This window comes from Phalangium opilio, unplaced genomic scaffold (assembly GCF_054372755.1).
Source record: "Phalangium opilio isolate 3A_F unplaced genomic scaffold, DU_Popi_V2 ptg000045l_1, whole genome shotgun sequence".
NCBI classification, from domain to species: Eukaryota; Metazoa; Arthropoda; class Arachnida; order Opiliones; family Phalangiidae; genus Phalangium; species Phalangium opilio.
This window is the reverse complement of record NW_028324168.1, coordinates 6,691,471-6,713,435: the sequence shown is the minus strand read 5'-3', so window position 1 is coordinate 6,713,435 and position 21,965 is coordinate 6,691,471. Positions and strand designations below refer to the sequence as shown.

At 35.2% G+C, this 21,965-nt stretch overlaps 1 protein-coding gene and 1 long non-coding RNA gene across 2 annotated transcripts in view; one reads left to right on the top strand and one right to left on the bottom strand.

Annotated features, from left to right (window-relative positions):
• Positions 1–12,803, top strand: part of LOC149677156 (uncharacterized) — a 38,578-nt gene extending 25,775 nt beyond the window's left edge. The window contains exons 4-5 of the mRNA XM_089838157.1: positions 11,508–11,728; positions 12,503–12,803. Coding sequence (XP_089694283.1) covers positions 11,508–11,728; positions 12,503–12,803 — 522 coding nt within the window. The remainder of the gene's footprint in view (positions 1–11,507; positions 11,729–12,502) is intronic.
• LOC149677155 (uncharacterized) lies at positions 1,833–21,409 on the bottom strand. The gene is made up of 3 exons (XR_016366580.1): positions 21,241–21,409; positions 12,480–12,950; positions 1,833–2,004 (listed from the first exon to the last, which is right to left on the bottom strand). It is a non-coding gene; the product is annotated as an uncharacterized LOC149677155 (long non-coding RNA).
• Between the last annotated feature and the right edge of the window lie 556 nt (positions 21,410–21,965).

Here is a 21,965-nt window from a genome sequence, read left to right as displayed (position 1 = left end):
GGAAAAACCATTTTTCAATGAAGATTGGTTGGGTTGCCACGCCTGACAATCGCTCATCTTGTCAAATTATTCATCAAAATTTTTTTTATAAATTCAATCGATTTGTAATTCTATAATTAATCACTTTTGGTTGCTTGCCAAAGAAGATATATCGATATACTAATGTTTTTTTTTTTGTAAAAAGGGTCGTCATGTTCTAATTGAACAATACGAAATCTGAATCTCACAGTCACAGAGAGCACTTAAATTAAATTTAGGATCGACCCAGTTCTATACAGGGTGTTTCTAAGTTAAAGGGAATGTTCTTAATTTATGGCACACTTATCAGAAACACCCTGTACACATTCTAAATATTTTTTATTTCTCACCCCAAACCTTAAAATATTTTAACGTCAAGATATAAAATGACCTAAAGACACGACATCCTTCCTATTTACATGTAAGCACAGGGACACGTCCCTCTGATCTAGATCAGAGCGTCACCAAGCTAGGTATGTCTAAAAAAACCCCAAAAAACCCAGGTTCCTTTGGAAACCTCCCTAAGGCTCGTCGAGAGCTCTCAGGTCAATACATTAACCGCGATAAAAAACAAGGCAAAAATCGTAACGCCAGGTCGAGGCCTGTCTTTTCTATTCTGTTTTCCATCTCACGGATTTCACCCATAGCAAATTCCTATTGGAAAAATGCCAACCAATATCGATTGCCTGAAGGGCCTTCCATTCTAATCAGAGAAAGAGCGGGGGAAAAAAGCTTGATCCTATCCAGCAGAAACTGAGCTTGCTAGCCAAGGCTTAAAAATCGAATTTAAGTTCACGCGAACAAACGTAATAATAAACATAAGCGGGGAAGTGGAACACGAGGGTGTAAACACCACTTTGGATAAGCTGTATAATCCATTAGCTCCATTTTATCAAACACAAATCCTAAAGAAAAAACTCCAGGTTTTCTATATCCCCTAGCTCTTTCTCTGGTGAAAAAAGGGGCGTGTATAGTTGATGGGCTATCATCCATCTTGTACAAACTTGGGTTAGCTTTAGCCTTGAATCCCGGTGTACACGTTACAACCCCAGAGTCCCCCAACGAGTACACCGGTGTAGAAAACCCTACACTCTGCAAAAGGTAAAACGGACTGACACCTGTTGCATCAAGCTTTCTTTTCAGGTTTCATTCATTCTTTCTTCTTAAAAACGGGGTTAGCTTATCGAACCTTTTTTTGGTATCCGGAAAAGGCAGGTCGGGTATTGGGTTTTCATTTTTAAAGAAAGAAAAAGCTTCTATTCTTTAGAGAAAAAGTATATACGGTCTAAGTCAAAGAATGAAGGATGGTGTATGTTTTGTTTGACCGGAGATTGGAGTGGGTCCAGTTTGGGGGTGGAGACAGGCAGCGCGTCGAAAGTATGGATGGCTGGCTAGTGTCTCAGGGTTATTGTCCGAAATATGGCAAAAGTGTCAAAGGTCTCTCAAAGATTGTTTCTTAAAGACCAGGGGGGGATGCAATTCATTGGGGCAAGGAAGTGAAAAGAACGTAACGTAGTGACAAAAATGTCTAGTTCTCCATTATTGTTTAAAGGTTAGCGAATATAGTTAGTTTTCCCATATCCTATAGACGGGCTTCGTTGATTTTGGGATTCGATTTGCCGCCATATTTTAAAATGGCGACCCGAAAATTAATTCCCTAAATGTATCCTTTCTTTTACCGGCTCCAATTACAAACTATCTTTTAAATTTAAATATTGAACACACTTCAAGACAATCATCTCAATACTTAGAATACCGTGGGATATAAAACTAGAAACGTATGGGCCTAAAATAAATCAAATAAAATCCTTACCTTTATCCGCCGCAAATCACTTCCGACTTCCGAGTCGCCTTGAAAGACACGTCGAGACGAATTAGAGTTGTTCACTTAATTCGGGAGACAAATTCTACTTGTTCTTGGCAATTTACTGTCTCTTTCTGTCTTTCTTAACCCTTGGCTCTAGCTAGCTAGAGTGACTTGCATTCCTATATAGAAAACCGGAATAGAAAAGAAGGAACAAAACGTTTAAGATAAATTAGACTTGGAAAAGAAGAAAGGAAGGAAGAGAAGGAAATGGTCTAATCGAGGAGACAAGACAAAAACCTGATTTCTTACTCAATGCTGAAAGAAATCAAGGAAAAATACGTGGCTAAGTTAAGAGGGCTTGAATATTATTTTAAAACTACAGAAATGACTAAACATGGTGTTAAAATTCAACTGGTACTGTTAAATATCATTAAAATTTACAGGCAAGCTAGGGTCATTTGAAGTTATTATACGACCCTGGGGTCCACTTGGTAAATTTATAATTGATAATTAATTTAATTCGGGTACCTCTGACGTTATTTACTTATGTTCTTCACTAAATTAATCGTCCCAGATAATTAACACTTTGATATATGGTTCTAAAGATCCCTATAGGCTCCTTTGGCGCTAGTTATTGGGGCAAATAATTGGACGATACTGCAGCTAGCATCCTTTATAGCGTCGAGTCATCTCTAGCAGCGTAACTCAGCGTATCCAGAAAAGGATGTGCTATGCCTTTTGTTTTATTCGAAGTCACCCCTTTCCCCTCAATGCAGTAAAGAATTAATTAGACGATAATTAAAAGCTGTCCTTAATATACCATTTATTTTAATACGGTAGAATCATTTCGTACGAAATTGATTAAAGCTTTGATCCTAGAAATGTTTAGACGAAAAAATAAAAAAAACAGCCCCAATTAAGAAGGGCATTCAGCATTGCATTCGTACAAGTTTAAAAGGTTTTCTTTAATTACGGTAAGTCAAGTTAAGGAAATTAATTAGAAAATGGCCTTAATTATAGGAAGTAAATAGGCATCGAGTGATTGAAAAAATAGAAATCATCATATCATCCATCCTTTCAATCTACATCGCCGCAACTTGAAGTGTCCCTGGCGACTTGAGTTATAAATAGATTCATTTATATCTCTCTCTCTGGAGTAGAGGATCCTTTCAAGAGAACTTTTGCGGGGAGACCAAAAGCCTCTATTCATTATTCAAATAATGGAATTAAGAGATCTGTTACAGTCTTTCCATTCTCGTCTTCCTCAACAAGTTTTACACGTGATGGAATGATACGAGGGAAGCTCAGGAGCAAAGGAAGAGTTAGGGGAAGCTCCGGAGCAAAGGAAGAGTTAGGGGAAGCTCAGGAGCAAAGGAAGAGTTAGGGGAAGCTCAAGAGGAAATCTAATTTGATTCTTAATCCCAATATGAATTAAACCACAACCGATCGAGGATGAAGTAGAATTAGCTTAACAAATTTTAATCCCTACCCCGGCCGTGACGTACATACGTTTTCATCTCAGCTGGACTCCCGGGGTGTTTGTGGTAGTGATGGTATTTCCAAAAGTGTTCGGAATAAAGATGGAGCTTAACATATGTAATAAGGAGAGAGAGAGAAAACTAATTTTACATCTACACCTCTGATATTTCTTTTTTTATTCATTGGATTGCCTTGAATTTCATCGGAAGAATTTAAATTATCCTTGATCTTCCCGATTAAGGGAGCATTTTGTTCTCTCCCCAAAGGTTTAAGCTTAAAGACCCTGAAAATTTACATATTTTTTTCATTTTAAAGGTATTATGCAACGATTGAAGCGTTTTCCGTTAAGTCTATCACTGCATGGGAATCATAAAATCGTAATCCCGACCTGCCAAAACTAACTCAATGTATTTTAAGGCGTTTTACAATCACTTTAAGTGTAAGGAAACTTCGTTTTTAGTTTTTTTTAAAGTTTGTAGAAAACTTCCCATCAAATCCTTTAAAAAAAAAAATATTGGAAATCGTTTTAAACTATTTTATCTGGTACACTTTATTTTCATTGGTTTCGAAAGATAAAGGAAAATCAGAATTAGGTTTTTATGCGGTGAAAGAATATAGAAATCCGCTCTTTTTAAGATTGTAAGGAATTTTCAAGTCGATTTAAGGAAATCTGGGGTGAAATCCAACCTTTCTTCTTAGTTTTATCAAAGACTTAACTTTCCTTTCTCTTAGTTAGTTATTTATAATTCAGAGGTTTTTTAAGAAAGGTTAAGATAAGTTATATTTATTATAAGAAGATAAATATCCCACTGAATCTTTCTTTTTTTTTCGTGTTTACTAAAGCTTAGTTGGATTTAAGGATAATATTTGAAATATTTAAAATAAAGGCTCCTAGTACGGCCAACTTCCAATGATTAACTTAATCTTAAACTAAATATACCTAGTGGAAATATAGAAATTTAATGCTTAAACGAACATTTTATCTTTCTCGAACTCCCCCTTAAAAGATTTCTACAAATCCTTTGTAAGCCAATATCCAAAAGTGACTTTAGGAGAAGATATAATAAATCCAGTATACACACAAGACTAACTTCATACTTTTGGGTTATCACAAAGGACACCCGAGGGAAATTTGAACCAAAACTCTTAATACAAGGTAGATAGGGAAAGCTATAGTGCTCGGCTAGAGTGTTGGGAGGAGTTCCAAACTGCCAGAGAACTACAATATACGTTTGTTAGTAATGACGCTAGGATCCGCTGGCTCATGCAGTCCGAGTAACAATTAGCAAACTTCTAAATTACTCGATAACGTAGTAGCAATGGTTTATAAGATACGTTCCATAAGTATGACACTACCTATCCTTCCACTTCCTATTTAGTCTGCATACTAAGCCTTTGACAGCGCCCCCATCACCAGGCGTGGCTTTAAGAGAATCTATGACCTATGTCACTTCATGACAAGCTCTTAGTAACCAGTGACAAACTTATCTAAGTAACACAACAACTTCTGTAACACTAAAGAAAGTAGGCATCACTTACGGAACGTTTTGTTACTTATGGCATCAAGCCTGTATCTCAGTCAAAAGCGATGAAACCGTTCATTATTTTCCATTATTCGAGGGCAGAGCGTTTTGGTTTCCAGTACACGTTCGCGGATAACCCAATACCTCACTCGTTCCAATGGTGCATGCTTGTTCTCATTCTCACGTGTATAATTATATCATATATCTCCTATCAGCGTTACGCAAGGTAGCAAAGGCCCAATTTCTATATATTTTGTTAAGGTAAAGTGACTTGGGAAGATTAGGGTGTATTTTTTCTATTGAATCTTTGGGGCTTTGGGCACGCGCATACATATACTTTTACATATAACCACGTAACGTTTCGTTAGGCTTAGTAAATGGACGGGTGTTAAAACAGTCAAGAACGTGCATTTTGGCGCGAACTTTGTCTATTCAAATTTTGGTTGAATATTTTTGAGCTAAAAGGCGTATCCAGTTCAATTATACAAAGGAATTAATTCCAACGAGTTGTATGTATCTCAACCGGAATTTATTCCTAACTAACAAGAATATTGAACAGAGGTTAGATCTTAGTCCAAAAGGTATAGAAGCGCCCTCTCCTCACCATTAAATAATACATCTCGTTTGAAACAATAGAATTATCGCTCAGAACTTCAACATTCATGAATAAATTGAATTAATTCACGGTTATTTGTAGGAACAAATCAACTCGTAATTTATGATAAATTCCGGGGGGGAGGAGGGGCTTCATTTTATCTTGGATTCCTCGAAGTTGCGGACAATGATAAAGGATTGTATAAACTATTTTCGAACAAGTAGCGAGGCGTTTAAAGTGTAATTAACAGGAAAGGGAAAATCTCGGAAATCCACCCTCCTTTTTCATATTTTTCCAAGAAAGAGAGAAAGATAAATTTATCCTTAAAATATGCCAACGATCAATCAATCATAAAACGGTTTGCGTAATGTAGCATTAATATATTACTTGATAACTTCAGGCCTAAACTTTTCCTCAATTCAACAGATCAAAAACTTTGAAGATAATTGAGAAGCAATTAGTCTATGTTTATTCTTGCAAGATTTATACCTTTTCCAAAAATGAATCTGCTAAGCCTAAATCGTTCCCTAAGCCTAATTTGATTCTCGAGTATGTTAATTATAGCCTGCCATTTTCAAAACATCTCTGTAAATTGTTAAATGTACCGTAACTTAAGCATCTTTAATAGATCAAAATATGGATAAAAAACCCAGATTCCACAAATTCAATTATCAAAGTATAGGATAAGTATGCCTTTCTACGTAGTACCTAGAGAACTTCATATTTTAAAAATAATTTAATTTGCAAGATGAAAATTATTTAGGAAAAAAAAAATATATTTCAACACTCTTAATCCAATTAGTTCCAGGAATTTTCCCGGGATTCGTGGACTCATTAAAACGTATAACTCCGGTTCCTACCCCCCCCCCCCCAAATAGAAAATTGCGTACTAAAACATACAAGGAGCCTTAAGTTCATAAGAGTATCTAGGTATGGCCGACTATATAAGTCGATAATGCCTATGAAACTGGATGAAAAATTTCAAATAAGCAATTAACACTTTAGTCAGTAATTTCTTAACAAAATCACTTTTGACACGCGACTAACCCCAAACGCTTTACATCTACACAAGGATCAGGTGACCAAAAAGAAAACAAAGCTTAAGTGCATGCATTCTTAAGAACTTAAAATACTTCTCCATTATGGAGACAGGCGCGTATTTTCCCAACCCGAGTTTGTACCACAAACAATGTCTTCCTAAGCTCATGAATATGACCCGGCCCAACTGCGTACAACAACAACAGCATCCAACTTCAGGCACGGAAAAAACTGACACCAAAAACCATCGCTTACCCATCCCCTAAAGGCTATATCTTGAACGTGAACGTGACAAAGTGGTTTCTATATTTTTATTAAAAGGTTTATATTTTTTTTATTTATTCTATATTCTTGACAATATAACTGGTAAGCAGGTACAACCCTACCTTTTGGCTAACACAACAAATATATATAAAATCAGGAATTGAATCAAATATCTCACGAATGTTCTAACAGTTAGGGAATTAAAATCGTCATAACTCGAAAACAGTTGGCCAGACGACAAAATGCCACATAACATTTTTGACTCGAAATCGTGCACCCAAAGAACACTCCCCCTTAATTTATGCATGCAGACTTGTCAGAAACATTGATATTCCAGGGTAATATTGATTAAATTCATTGCGAGACAGAAAAAAGACGGTCCAAGTAAGATTGTCCACCTTTTGGCTACGCTGCAAAGCATAACGCGGTATAAGAGGAGAAGATTCCTTTCCGGGGTCATCCCAAATACGTCAGAATTTTGATGGAACGTTTATAATCGCGGTTGAAAGGTATGATTGCCAAGAAAAGAAAAGGTTTTGGTGGTACGGTGGTGTACCACGTATTTTCCATGGCATCTAAAATAGGGGCGCTTAAGCTTGAATATTTTATTAAATTTCTAGCTTCAACTTCAAGATACAGCTATTTTTAAACATCAGGGGGAAATAGATAGATAGATAAGTTTATAAGATATGTTCCCCATAAGTATGACACTACCTATACAAGTTCGTAGTGCTAGAGACTTACAGCAGGCGTCGCATAAATCAGGGTTCATACAAAATTTTTACATCGAAAATCCCTGACTTTTCCAGGTTATCCCTGACCAAATTTTGGCAATATCCCTGACAATTTTAAGGTGTTTACCAGAGTCCACTTCCCCACACCGGGACCATATTTATCATTTCTCGAAGCATGGTTTGATATACCAAACGAAATCCCTGACTTTTTAGGAAAAACTCTATGACCTCACTCACTTACTCCATGACAAGCTCTCAACAACCAGTGACAAACTTATGGAACATGGACATACCTTATAAACGTATGATACAGGGTAATATATTAAATTGTCTCTGTCAATAAAGTTGTCTAGAATGTTTATAGGGGGAAAGACGTTTCAAGTCCTCCAGCAGCAGGATACCAGAGATTTAATTTAAAATATTATTTTTAGAAAGCAATTTTCGAAAAATTGATTTCAATTATTTTTTATTTCAATTTCAATTTCAATTTAGAAACAGGCAGGGACCTAAAATCTAATTAATTTTTCTCACTCCTGTATTTAATCTTATCATTCCTTAATTTGTTAGGAAGAAGGGGGGGGGAGAAAAAAGGTAATTAAAAAGGATTATCTGTTAAACCTAGGAAGAAGGAGTTCGCTAATTATTTCGCAACAATCTGCATGCGCGAGAATATCAGATTAAAAAGAAGATAAAGAGAGAAAATAGGCCAAAACGTCTACAATTCTCCCCAAAATTAAACCTCGGCTTTGAGAATAACTAACGAAAATTTTCTAAACTATTCAATTAAATGTGTTAGAATAAATTGTTTGGTGAGTTTCCAATAACATTAGGCTTAGAGCTCAAAACTTTAAGCTCTTTAAATTAAAGTCGTTGAGTTCATTGTTTATAGTAAGTAGATTGCGTTTAGAGTTAGGCTTAGCAACGCACCATAAAAGTTACAAAACATACCAGGCCTACAACAGAGAAAAATTTGGAAAAACATCATAGGAGAGAAAACATCTTTCTGGGGAGATTCTAGATCATTCTCAAGTATAATTAGAATAAACAAGAAGGGAAAATGGGCTGCTGGGAAATGTTTGTGACTATACAGTTAATCTAATGATTGGATTAGCCTACTTTAACGACAAGGAAACGCGGGGCGCAAACAACACAACGGGAATTAACGTCATTTATCTCGAGTGCGACAAGCCTTAAGTCCCAAATTCTCGCTGCTGCATTTCGTGTCAGTAACAGCGTACGAATATCCTTGGCCACTTTAGAATAAACAGCCACTCGGGGTTAAAGTTCAATTAAATTGAATCTCTTATATAACGCGCGGACATGGTTTGTTGAAAAAAATAAAATAAATAGATATACAAATCCCTTTGTCAATTAAGATTAAAATGGTGTGTAGTCAAAATATAGACAATTCCATTAAGTACTTAAGCAACGAAGGAGGACATTCCAAGATAGTTTAACTTATTTCAACGCCTATCAAAGTTAAAAACGCACTTTAAAATAAAACGGTTGTAGACTGTCGAGTATTCTCAACACGCTACTTTTATCTTTGAAACCTAAGCTAAGCCTTAGTGATCGCTCTTCTCTTCTTGAAGTATTTTCCAAAAGAGATTTTTTCTCTTACGAAATTACATTTCGGGCCTAACTTAGCAAACAAAGCAGGTTTTTTGGCGATACGTCAAAGAAAGCCATATCAAGACTGGATTCCCCACCAATAGAAAACCTTAGAAAGTGATTGAATCGTACAGGAAACGTTAATAAAATAGAGGTAATCCAAGATTGCAATTGGGTACAAACATCGAACGAGATTCGGAAATGCGGAAGACGTGTTTGAGATGCAGTTTTTGTGATGTGCCTGCTGGCTGTACCAAAATAAAAACAACAACAAAGACACGCATACTATACCGTCTTTCTTTCATTCGGTATACCAGATTAGAGAAATTTATGGATCTCAATCTGTACTCGAATTTATCCAATTCAACCAAGAATATTGAAACGCGATATAGCTAATATTTGTATTTAATAAATCTATAAATTTGCGAATGAAATGCATAGTCTAGGGGAGAATTAAGTGTCGGCATAACTTTCTAAAAGTAATGGCCAATATTCATATAAAAACAAAATAAATTCATGGAGTTTATTCCATGTATATAGATGAAAGAAAGTTTTAGTCCCTTTCAAGAAGAATATATCGATTGAGATGCACAGCGAGATATATACGTCTCTTTCTAACTATCACAAGGACAATATAGTTCTTGAATAGACTGTCTTAATTGGTCAATGAGCCATGAACATCACACAGTACAGAATCGAACAGAGACGTACAAATAAATTAGAGGAAGCTCAGACTAAGTACCGTAGCTTTCAGTAAACCATTCAAATCAAATGAATGAATGTTCTCTATAGAAACAATCGATCTGACTTGACTCTTGTCTGTTTGAGATCTGTATATAGAAACGTATTTGAGCTTCGAGCTTCATTTAACAAGGATTAAGGCTTATTTCGAGTATTTACCCTTCACTATTCTAGAGTTTCGGCCTTTTGATTCATTGTATCAAAGTTAAGAATGGATAAACCAATTCGGAAATTACAAACAGAGAAACCAACAGACAGATGTAAAGACAAATCTTAACTTGAAAACAGTGTCCCTTATTGCAAACAAAATGGAGATAGAAGTTACATTTTCGACTCTCAAAATTGATTTCCCAAAGAACATCAACTCCTTAATTTATTTACAGACTCATCAGAAACACCCTGTATAACCATATTTTCCTTGGAATAAATAACAAAATAAACAAAACAGAACGTTATCATTAAAAATGCAAATAATACATTTTCCTGCAGGTTACCCCTTTCATAGCTTCAAATGTAAATAAGATGCTTGAAGGCTTAGTGTGGACCTAGATATGGCCTAGATTATTATTATTATTGCTACATACCTCTCCCTAAGATAAAGGAAACACTTTGGTATGCGGAGAAATATGCCCTATAATTTCCTTGTCATATTTTCCTTGGTATTTGATTAAGGCTGAATCTTTCACCCCGCTCCTAAACAAACCAACTCAAAGTAAATCACCAGAAATAAATCATTTGGAATTAAAACACACCAAGCTTCAAGCTCAAACGAGGTGATCTAACTAACTTCTCCCGCTAATTGACTTCTACGACAGTTGTGTCGATAAAGTTTTAATCTCGGAAATTTCCATGAGCAGTGTATGGTATAAGCAAAATTCTGATTGGTTAAATCGAAACTTTGGATCGATGACGTAATGAAGGGAATTAGCATTATAATGGAGGTTGGTTCTAAAAGAACATTGAATGAACGTTATCGCCCAAACAAAATTTTACCAAAACTCGTTAACATATCAGTATATACGGAAGCCTAGAGTTTGACCCATTTTTGCAAACTATAGTCGAAACTTTGAATATCTAAATAAATTGATGTATTCAATATACGACATTTATTAGAATTTTGCGAATTTTTTATAGTATAAATTCAGTCTGAGGCGACTGGCCTAAAATTAGGTCTACAAATGAACCTAAATTATTTTTAAAATTTCAACCGAAATTTCAAAATTATTTTTAGATTTCAACCGAAATTTCTAAATATTTCAAGCTTGCAACCGCGATTTATATGTCTTGAATTTATGGGAACATTTTAAATAACCAAAAGTTGCCTTAATCTTTCCTAATAGCGCAACATTTAATGCAAATCGAAAATCATCTTAAATCCCCAATCGGGATAGGGGGAAGGGGGCGGGATATATTCTTAGCTTCCATGTCCAATGCTTTTACCTTTGAAGCAATTTCGACGCAACAGTCATTAGAATCTCATTACCCTTCTGATTAATCACTGTATAAATTTTGCCTGCCATTTAATCCTGATATACGAGCCGATTAGAGAGCACCAGGAAAGATAGGGAGCGCGCGTTAGTGGGTGGGAGGGAGGGGATCGGTATCCGTTCGCTTGATAGCGATGTTTATTAATGGAAATTTCTAATTCCTTATATTTTTTTCTACCTTCCTCTATCTCTCTCTCCCTCTCTCTCTAGCTACGAGGATCTTCATCTGTTTATCTCGACCCTGCTGGACCACAGACGCAAGTTCCCAACGCGGTTGTTGTCACCACTACTCCCGCTGTCGGTAATAGAGGTCAACAAACGCCAATGCCCTCTCTGACCGTCCATATAGAGTGGTTAGATTCCCTACTGTTATTCGGAGCTGTCTATCATAAATACGATGATGTCCCGAGGGTTCACGCTAACCAGATGAGGTATGGTACAAAGTTTGGCCCTTGATAAGTCGATGGTTGTCAAGGGTTTCTTTCAAAACTACTAGTATTTACAGTGTTTATCTACTTTTTTCACCAGGAGTGTCAGAGCTTATGTTTTGTCAAGTTGTTTTTTTGCCCAGGAGTCTAAGAGCTTATGTTTTGTCAAGTTGTTTTTTTGCCCAGGAGTCTAAGAGCTTATGTTTTGTCAAGGTGTTTTTGCCCAGGAGTGTCAGAGCTTATGTTTTGTCAAGGTGTTTTTGCCCAGGAGTGTCAGAGCTTATGTTTTATCAAATTTTTCCCACCACGAGTGTCAGAGCTTATGTTTTATCAAATTTTTCCCACCACGAGTGTCAGAGCTTATGTTTTATCAAATTTTTCCCACCACGAGTGTCAGAGCTTATGTTTTATCAAATTTTTCCCACCACGAGTGTCAGAGCTTATGTTTTATCAAATTTTTCCCACCACGAGTGTCAGAGCTTATGTTTTATCAAATTTTTCCCACCACGAGTGTCAGAGCTTATGTTTTATCAAATTTTTCCCACCACGAGTGTCAGAGCTTATGTTTTATCAAATTTTTCCCACCACGAGTGTCAGAGCTCTAATAAGGCAGATGTAACCCATGGTGTCAAATATGTTTTCTTATACATTGATTTGTCAAGTGAGGGCGTGCCTTATTTAACATTGATTGAGCTTACAACATTGACCAAAATACCCCCAAAATAAAAATAATAATCAAAAACTAACAACTCACCCAAAAAAACCAACTATTTCCAGACGTGAAATCGCAGCGTTGCAGGCTGAGAACTACGGATTGGAGCGCCAATTAGTCAGCTACCAAAAGAGTCTCTCATTCGCCAACGCCACGCCTCCTCCAGCGGGTCAAGTAAACCGAGGTCCTCCAAGTGGTCGTCAAAGACAACCTTCTCCTGGTCAGTTCGATCCCGACTTGGACGATGACCCGAGCGACGAAGAAGACGATGACCGAGTCCGGCGAGGTGGTCGAGGTAGGCGTTATTACGACCGGAGATTGTCAGAAGATGGTCAAGCTTCGTTGTCCGAAACGGAGTACACTTGAGACAACCGAAATCACCAAAAACCAATTCATTCACTGATCACAAACGTAAACTATCCCGCACACCGAGTCTGAGTTCAGTCGAAGAGGGTCGCTGCATGAGCCAAGTGAGAACACGTAACACGTCACGGAACCTTCGATCTCAGGGTCCTGGAATTAGAAGGATTAAGAAAAAAAAGAATTAAGTATTTTTTACTTTTTAAAATAAACAATATCCCATATAACCCCTTGACCTTAATCGGTATAAATTAAAGCTAAAACCAAGCGTACTTCTTTCGCAATTTGAATGCAATTTAAATGTTGTTAATACGAAATAAAATGGTCACAAACAAGGAGCAATATTTGAGTGGAATCTTGCTCTATGTTTGTCTAAAATCGCCATAACTCGGGTACACTTTCTACTAATGAATTATTGTGACGTCATGTAAAGTACGTGAAAAGCAAATTAAATAAATTAACGAGCAAAACAAAACGCGATTTAAAAATTCGAAATTTCGAAATCTTCTTTAAGAAATCCTGATAAATTTTGATGATATTTTGTACTCACTCAAACTATTGCATTCAAATTGCGAATAAAAAATTAATAAACTTTACCCGGAAGTGTGTGCCATTAAACCAAGAAATTATTACAATATTGGGTGTGAAAATAACAAAAAATAAAACAACAATTAACAAAATAACAACAACAACTCCCTACACAAAAAAATCATAATTAGTTTTGAATTAGTCCTAACATATATTTTTGGTACCTAAATAAAAACTAAAAATCATACGGTTAGATGAGTTTGAAATATTTAATATTATAATAAAACTAATTAGTTGTCCAGCTTTTTTAATAAAAAATAAAATTGATAAATTATTATAGATTTAAATGACAAAAAAAGAAAAAAGGATATAGGATGAAAGAAATATAAAGAATTCTTGATACATTTTCCATCGCCTAAAACAATTAAATATCTTTAAAATAAATTTGAATTAAAATAAAAACCGCCCTTTTTTCCTTTTTAAAAGTTTGCGATTTGAAAATAAATAAATAAAAAAACGTTTTTAAAAAAAATTAGATGATTAGAAAATTTTTGAATTTTGAAGTTTTTCGGATTGGATTTTATGATTATATTAAAAAAAATTTATCAAAATAAAAAACCAAAAAAATGCCCAAAAAAAAAAATATCTTTAAAATTGAAAAATTAAAATAAACGGGATTTTAAATGTATTTGAAAAAAACTATTTGCCAAAAAACCAAAAACCATTCTAACCAATCCCATATTGTAGTAAAATTAAACTATAAAAAAATATTCAAGCCTTTTTTCATATAATAGATTAAACTATGGTACTTTTAGTATCTCTCTATAAGTAGATATCTTGATTCAAAGTTAGGCCTAGCTAGTAAAAATGGTGGATTGCTATTGGCCGAACCAAAAAGCTTTTTTCCCTATTCGTAAGCCACTTGCGAAGTTTACAGGGGTCAACAAATGTAAGGTCAGTCAGTAGTAGTCAGTATGACGTCGCAACCATCAAAAAATAGACCCAAAAAAAAGCGCATGACATAACCTGAACGGGCATAAAACCGAATGCGCACATACTATTCCAATGGAAACCCGGTATAACCTTTACTCCATGCGACAATTACAAAATCCGTCAACCTCGTAAATGCAGAAAGGACACTTCGACAGAGGTTTCCATTGGAATTGTCCATGGAAGAAAATTTTCCTGAATTGCTTTTATTTTGCTAGAGGTAGCATAGAGAATATAAAGCAGAGGAGTAGACAGTTCTCGCAAAATTTTATGGATCTACTTCCGGATGTGCACTCGGTTTCTTGGTAGAGACGTGGTTACCTTTGTCTAAATATAACTCTCTGCCTCCATAGAGGACATATACACTAAAGCGGAAGACATATCTCAACCAATGATATGACTTGTACAGAAGCGGAAAAAACCGGAAATGACTAGCAAAATTTGTCGAGATATTTCCTTGTGTATTGGTAAAGGACATAGTGTCTACTCCCCTACTGTACATCCTCTATGGAGGTAGGAAGAGGCATGCATCTAGGAAAGAGTCTAGATTCTCAGGGGGTATCGATCCCATGGGGGGGGGCTGCATGGTACCTCACATCCGGCTATAAAAAGGTCAGGAGCTTTTCCCTGTAAGATCTCGAGACCTATTGCGACGAGTTGATGGGCGCCATCCTTCTAGGACTATACAAAATCCCCGCAAGCTAGTACAGAGAGCAAGCGCCATGTCCACCGACTTTAATAGCCAAATGGGGACATTAGATATCGATGCGGGGTTGGATGGATTCCAATGATTTAAAGAAGTTATTTTCTTCTATTTCTTCGACATTTACCAGGCTACGTTTTGTTACTCTTCTACTTCGACGTAAAAAACCGTATATCCACTTAAGTACATTTCTAATAAAGAACTCTAACTTGTACTCGCGCCTTCATGACCTTATAAAATAATGAAGGACTTCACAACATGGCGCAAAGTCGCCAAACCGAATAAGGCAGAGTACGACATGAACAGTTAAGCCTAATTTGAAAATTAAAAAAAAACCACGTGCGGATAATTTTTCTCGCGCCAAACTTGAAGAACGATTTTACGCGCCAAAAACGCTTTCCACTGACATTTCCAGCATGAACTTTAACCTTTTACACCTTTCCAAATTCCCAAAACATTTCCCCTGACCTAAGGTTTAACCTTTTGTCAAACTTTTAATGGGACATTGAAACATTTCAACGAGTAATTAACAAAATAATTATTACGGATGGATAAACTAATCAAAAAACCCAGATTTTCTGGGTATAATTTGAATTTCCTTGCTCCTAAACCTTTACTGCCTTCAGGGGATAATTTTGACAGTTTTAACGGTGACCTGGACTGAATAAACGAACGAGATCCTAACGATATTAGCGTCAACTGTCCCCTCTATTTCCCTAGTGATTATAATTGAAGCTATTACGCCATTTTAATTGGGTAAATCATGTCATTGGGGGGGGGCAGTATTAAAACCTCTTCCCTTAGGAACCTAAATTAAGTCGTCATCCAATCACAGGAATAACAAAAAAGAAATTATCCCAAACGAAAGAGATCAATCAGTAATTTTAGCATCAATTGAAAATCATCCAATGTAGGTCTAGTAGTAGTATTGGGGAAAAATATATCTTTGAACACACACAAAACCAATTGAAAGAGAGTAAAAAAATATATATTCCGATCAATTGGATGGCAAAGTTAGGAAATATATATGAGATTCCCATAAATCATCCTATATATATGTTTAGTACAAATATATATATTGAAAATACCTTCAACAGAAGTTAGTCAAACGAAGTAAAGTGAAATTCGGAGATACAATCTAATCTAGGCTTTCCTATCAGAAGTGAGATGAGACTAGAAGTACTGAGCTAACCAAATTCTTCACTCGGCGAAAGTGAATATTCTTGATAAGACACCAACGGTTGGCCCTCTAGTAGCGGTTTCTGAATTTTCCCTCCAAAACGTGAGACGCTCGTGGCGGTAGACGGCCGAACTAGATTCAAGCACCCGCGTCTGTGTTCAGCTGCTTTAGGTTGAGGGGAAGGGGGTAGGAAATGTTTTTGGAACTCGACCAATTTTTTTCTCAGTAGTGTAGGCGCGATGGAAGCGGCCAATAAAATCCTCAAATTTGTTCACTAGTGCCAGGATCTACTACCAATGCTAGAGCCCTTCACTTCTAGTCTCATCTTACTTCTGGTTATATTGATTCTAATTTTTTTTGGTGGACGTTTTACTTCAACTTATTTACTTCGGCAAAAACCACGCGCCGGTACTGAATTGAAAAAGCCTTAGCCAAAAAAGAGTTGTTTATAATACAACAATACAATACACCCATGGTAGTATTTTTCTCTCAGAAAACAACATAATCATTTCTATGCCTAGCTACAATTCCGAGGAACCCTAATACCTTTTTGATATTATTTTATTAAAGATATATATTATCCATACGAGAGAATGGCAAGCCTTCACTTTCTCAGAATCGCAGGTAAAAAAAAACAATAGTATAGTTTCCTTTTGGCTAAAGACCTTAGATGCAAAGAAAGGCTTTTATTTTCTTTTATTTTTTGGTTCAAGAAAAGTCAATATATCATAGAGAATAGGGATGAATTATTGAAAGCAATTTATCCATTGACTAAAAGGGTTTGGGTTAAAACACAGGCCCCAATAATTGCTTTTGTATATTTATGATTTACATTTTATTTTTAGTTCGTTTTAAACTTAAGTTATTTATGAAATATTCTATTCTATTATAATGCATTGTATTATATTTCGATTTGTTACCTATTACATTATAGTATTTTTGGAAAAAAATAAATAATCTGCAAAAGGGGGAGTTTTAAATTTTAGGATATTTTATAATATGTTAAACCAGTCAGAAAATTATAACTAAAATAAAATTGTAGGAAATAACCATTTACATAGGAATGCATACAGCTACTAGGAATCCTTGCGTAGGAAATAGTTTTTTCAATGTGGTTGGATACGTGGAATACCATAAAAAAATCATTCAAAATATTTCTTTTAGGCTACAAGCGTCTCTATTTAGTATTACTACCTCAAAAATATAATTTTTTTTAAATCCCTGTAATATAAATGAACCAACCAATCAGGTGGCTAGGAATGTAACTCCAAAACAAACCGTTACGACAAAGTAATATTGTTGATCTACTGAACTATAATACAGTACAATGCTTCAGAGCCTGAATAGAGTTTTTCAAACTAAGCCTAAATGACCACTAAAAATAACCCCAACAGCAAGAAAACATTATAGAAGTTTATTTCTAAATGACCAACCATAAATTTAGAAAGAAAATAAAGGGGCTTAACCCATAGAGTTTTCACCCCCCCCCCTTCCTTAACAAACTGTTCCCATTAAAAAAAATACAGTTAACATGTTGCTAAGGCTATAGAGTAGAGTAGAGTAGATATTTGTTGAAACAACTGGGTTGGAAAAAATTGAGGTAAAAGGGTTCATCAGGCGAAAGAATGAGAATTGAGAATATGGGCTCTTGGCACGACATTGTAACGGGTTTTAGGATTAAGGCGCCAATATTACTGTATATATCTATATACTTTAGCTAAATATATTCTATATCTATTCACGTAAAACTTTGGGAGGGGTTTCTGACATTTTAGTGTCTTTTAAGATCATTTTTTATTTAGTAACAACATTAAGTATTGAAAGGTCAAATTCGTTAACAGTTCATGGAGTTTAAACATAAAACTCTTTCTCTAGAACTAGCCTAGATTCTAAAAATCCCCCAGAAAAAAAAAGAAGTAAAATTGCAACTATATTCCAATTTTTATTTTAAAACCCGAAATTCCCTAAAATTTAATAAAATATCGATACTTATTCATGATTAGGGCGGAGTTTACCGTTTTTAAACTTCATAATTTTAAATTTAATTATTCATTAAATTAAATATGGATTCTAAAAAAATTCCAAAAAAAAAATGGCAAGTAGTCTAATTTTTAGAACCCGAAATTCCCTAAATTTAATAAAATGTCGAATTTAAATTACTAAAATCCTTAACTAGATATTCGTCTAGACATGTACCGAAACAGAGTACATTTTCCTTAAACAAACTCACTGAGTTATTAATTTAGTTAAAATGTCAAGAGAGAAGAACCTATTTTCTCAAAATACAAGAGACATTTCTACAGAAAGAGAGAACGAGAGAGGGAGAGAGAGTTACGCAAATGAATTAAGTATGAATCGCCTTAAGGTCTTAAATAAATTTTGTGAAATGATTCTGGTTACTTATTCCGAAGCTACACCGGAAAATTAATTGAATTGTTTCGTATGCGCTCGTATAGTGTCATTTATTTAGATATATTCAGTCGGTTAGGTCGGAGTCGGACAAAAGGGCAAAGGTCATAATGATTAAGGTAGAGAGAGTAGCTAGCTGTGTTAATACATAAATGGAGAATACACTATGGAGAAACGAACGGAATTCCTTACAATAGTTGCAATGAAAGTGGCAAGAATTATGGAGGGGTAGGACACTTTATAAAAACTTGGAGGGATTGGACACTTTATTTTGCAATAAAAGTGGCAAGAATATGGAGGGATTGGACACTTTATTTTGCAATAAAAGTGGCAAGAATTATGGAGGGGTAAGACACTTTATAAAATAGAAATATTGCTCTAGCATTTGAAATTAACAGAACGAACCAGTTCTTATTAATTTTGAGAACCACACAACCTACTTAGGGAAGTGGCAGTTCAGCACGTGTGTGTCATTTTGTACAATTGCGTGAAAAAAGTCATTGGGCAGACCTAGACCTACAATAGTCATTACACCTGGTAACCATTAAGCTGGCGTTAAAGGAACATAAACCCAACTAAATTAAAATAGGGAATAAAAATTAATATAGCTATAATTAAATTTCCCCTCTCTTCTGTTAGTTAAACAAGGCTTCATTAGGAAAAGCAAAGTACTTGTTGTTTAACGTTGCGTAACCTCTTTACTGCTGCTTTTACGGAATTTGAATTTTAATGGGGAAAAGCAAACTAACGTCCGTCATTTATTCCTACATTGCTAAGAAGCTAGGAATACATAGAGTTAATTGGAATGATTGCGCCCCCTATTATTCGCGAAGTACAACTCGTTATACTCTTAGAACTTGTCACAAAATTCGCATAGATGCGTTGAGTGAAAATGGATGTACAAAACAATTATTCCAATTAGTTGTATGCATTCGCGAACAAAGCCTATAACGAGCTAGTTTTGGTAACAAATTTTGATTATGTTTGCATGGTATGGTAAACACGGGTAAAATCTAGATTTGATCAATAAATTAATGCCAGTGCATTTTCAGACAAACTATACGCTTTACATAAATTCTATTGTACAATCTAACAATTTTAATTGAAGTCGTTGAATTATGTACAAGCGCTTTCGAGGTGAAATTGATAGCGGGGAAACGTTGGCTCTGATCAAACTAGGATAAAGGGGTAAGGGGTAAACAAAGGGAAGAAGGGAGTGAACTATGACCTCAGCACTACCTGAATAGAAGCTATACTTGCGCTACAAATCAGATATAAGGTTTTTATAAGCCTATATAATAATAGAAATTGAAATAAACTTTCAATTCAAAAAATAAATAAATAAAATAATACTCAAACTAGCATCTGGTTAAATTTTATAATCTAGAATAAAGCAATCCTCATACGTTAAAATATGAAAAAAGGCTTGAATAAAATATACCACCCTTCAGATTAAAAATAAACAAAACAAACAATTCAAACCCAAGAAATCTATTCGATATTCGCAAAAAAAAAAAAACAAATTAAATTTGGTGATAAATTCCTAACGTCACACTACTTTCCTCGCAAACTTTTACCTCTGGTACCACAAAAACCAAGAAATAATAATAAAAAAAATCCCCGTTTATATGTATCTAAAAACAAAATCTCTCATATATATATATAAATGTATTTTTCCACGTAATTATAAATATAATAACTAAAGTATATTACGAGAAAATGAAAATCATGTGTGTTCTATATTGATATTGTATCGTTACACATTGGACCAAAAAAAATAATTAAAAAAAAAAAAACGTTAGACCTAGAGCTTATTAAAATGTTTGCCATAATTTAACGGGAGAAAAAAATTTAAGTGCAATAATTTTGCTAGAATTTAAATATTGTCAGCTATATTGCCTTGTTCGACGTTTGAAGCAAATTTTAATTTAATTAACTTTAAAAATTCTCGGGCAAATTTCAAAACTGTATACGACAAAACAAGCACTTTGTGATTAATAACTGGGATTTGTTACCTAATAAATAAAATACACCTAAAATGGATTAAATACTTATATGAAATTCACAAGGGCACCTCTCAATTGGCCTCTATCCTCTCTATTGTTCAAACATGATGAAAATTAAAATTTAACAGATAATTTTCCTAAATGGTTGCGGCTTTCTAAAAACAGCGGTGTATACAGAAACGGGTTGCGTCATTTTACTATTAAATGACTTTGTTTTTTGTCAATAAAAAGGGTTCTAAAATCATTATTTGTATTTAATTAATTTCAACCTAACGCTATGGAGGCCAAGGCTTAGCAAAGAAACCGTTTCAAAGACCAATAATGAATTTTACATACCTTTAAAAGATAATTCCCGTCGATATAAAGTTTGTAGAGTGGCTTACTTGCAATATCAATTACATAAAATAATTTAAATAACGTAGCGGCTAAATGTGAGCCTGTTTTCGTTATTATTATACACCCACCGACTAAAATCACTACATAGTAAATTCCCGCCTTTTCCAAGCAAGGTGGTTTGCTCCCCCCAACGGCAACCGCCATCCCAAATTTCCCCAAATTTTTTTTTTTCTTAGCCAAGGCTTAATTAGGAAACAAACATTTTACACTCCATATAAATTAAATTCTTACCTATAAACGACGATACTTGTTGCACTTTCAAGTAGTTCAGTTTAAGACTTACTAAAATCACCACTTTTTAATTTAAATAAACAATTAGAACTTAATTTCCTTGGACTTTAGGTGGGTTGCATGATCCTACTCCATCGTCTCTAAGCGCGCCCGGTACGGTACTACGGTACCCGCGTAAAGGCAAGCGCACACCTACCGTCATCGGACGGACCGCACGTATCGCACGCATCGGATTTTATTATTATTACCATTGTTTCAAATGAGAACGCGCTCATCTGTCCGCATCGTACGTATCGGAGGTCGGCAATGCCGACGAGGATTCCCGATAGGGGCATACAATCCGTATGGTCCGTACGGAGCTAAGACAAAAATCGCTCAACGAATGCTCAGATTATGTGTTGATGAAACATAAAATGGCGCTCTTTTAAGATTAGGAAAATTTGCTAGGTTTACCACATTATTCCAAGTTGAAAGGTGTTTCCGGTAAGTAATTTAATACGGGAAAAATCAGAAAAAATGCTGATTTTACTAGAAAAAAAAACACGCACAACTAGCCACTATGTTAAGCCTAGTTTGAAATTTCCCGAGTATTCCGTCGCGCATTCTCAATTGCTCATACGCGCGTTCGGAATTTCGGAAATCCGAATGCTCCGAATTCAGTGTGCGCAGTTGAAGAAAATTATCCGATGCGTGCGATCCGTGCGGTCCGTCCGATGACGTTAGGT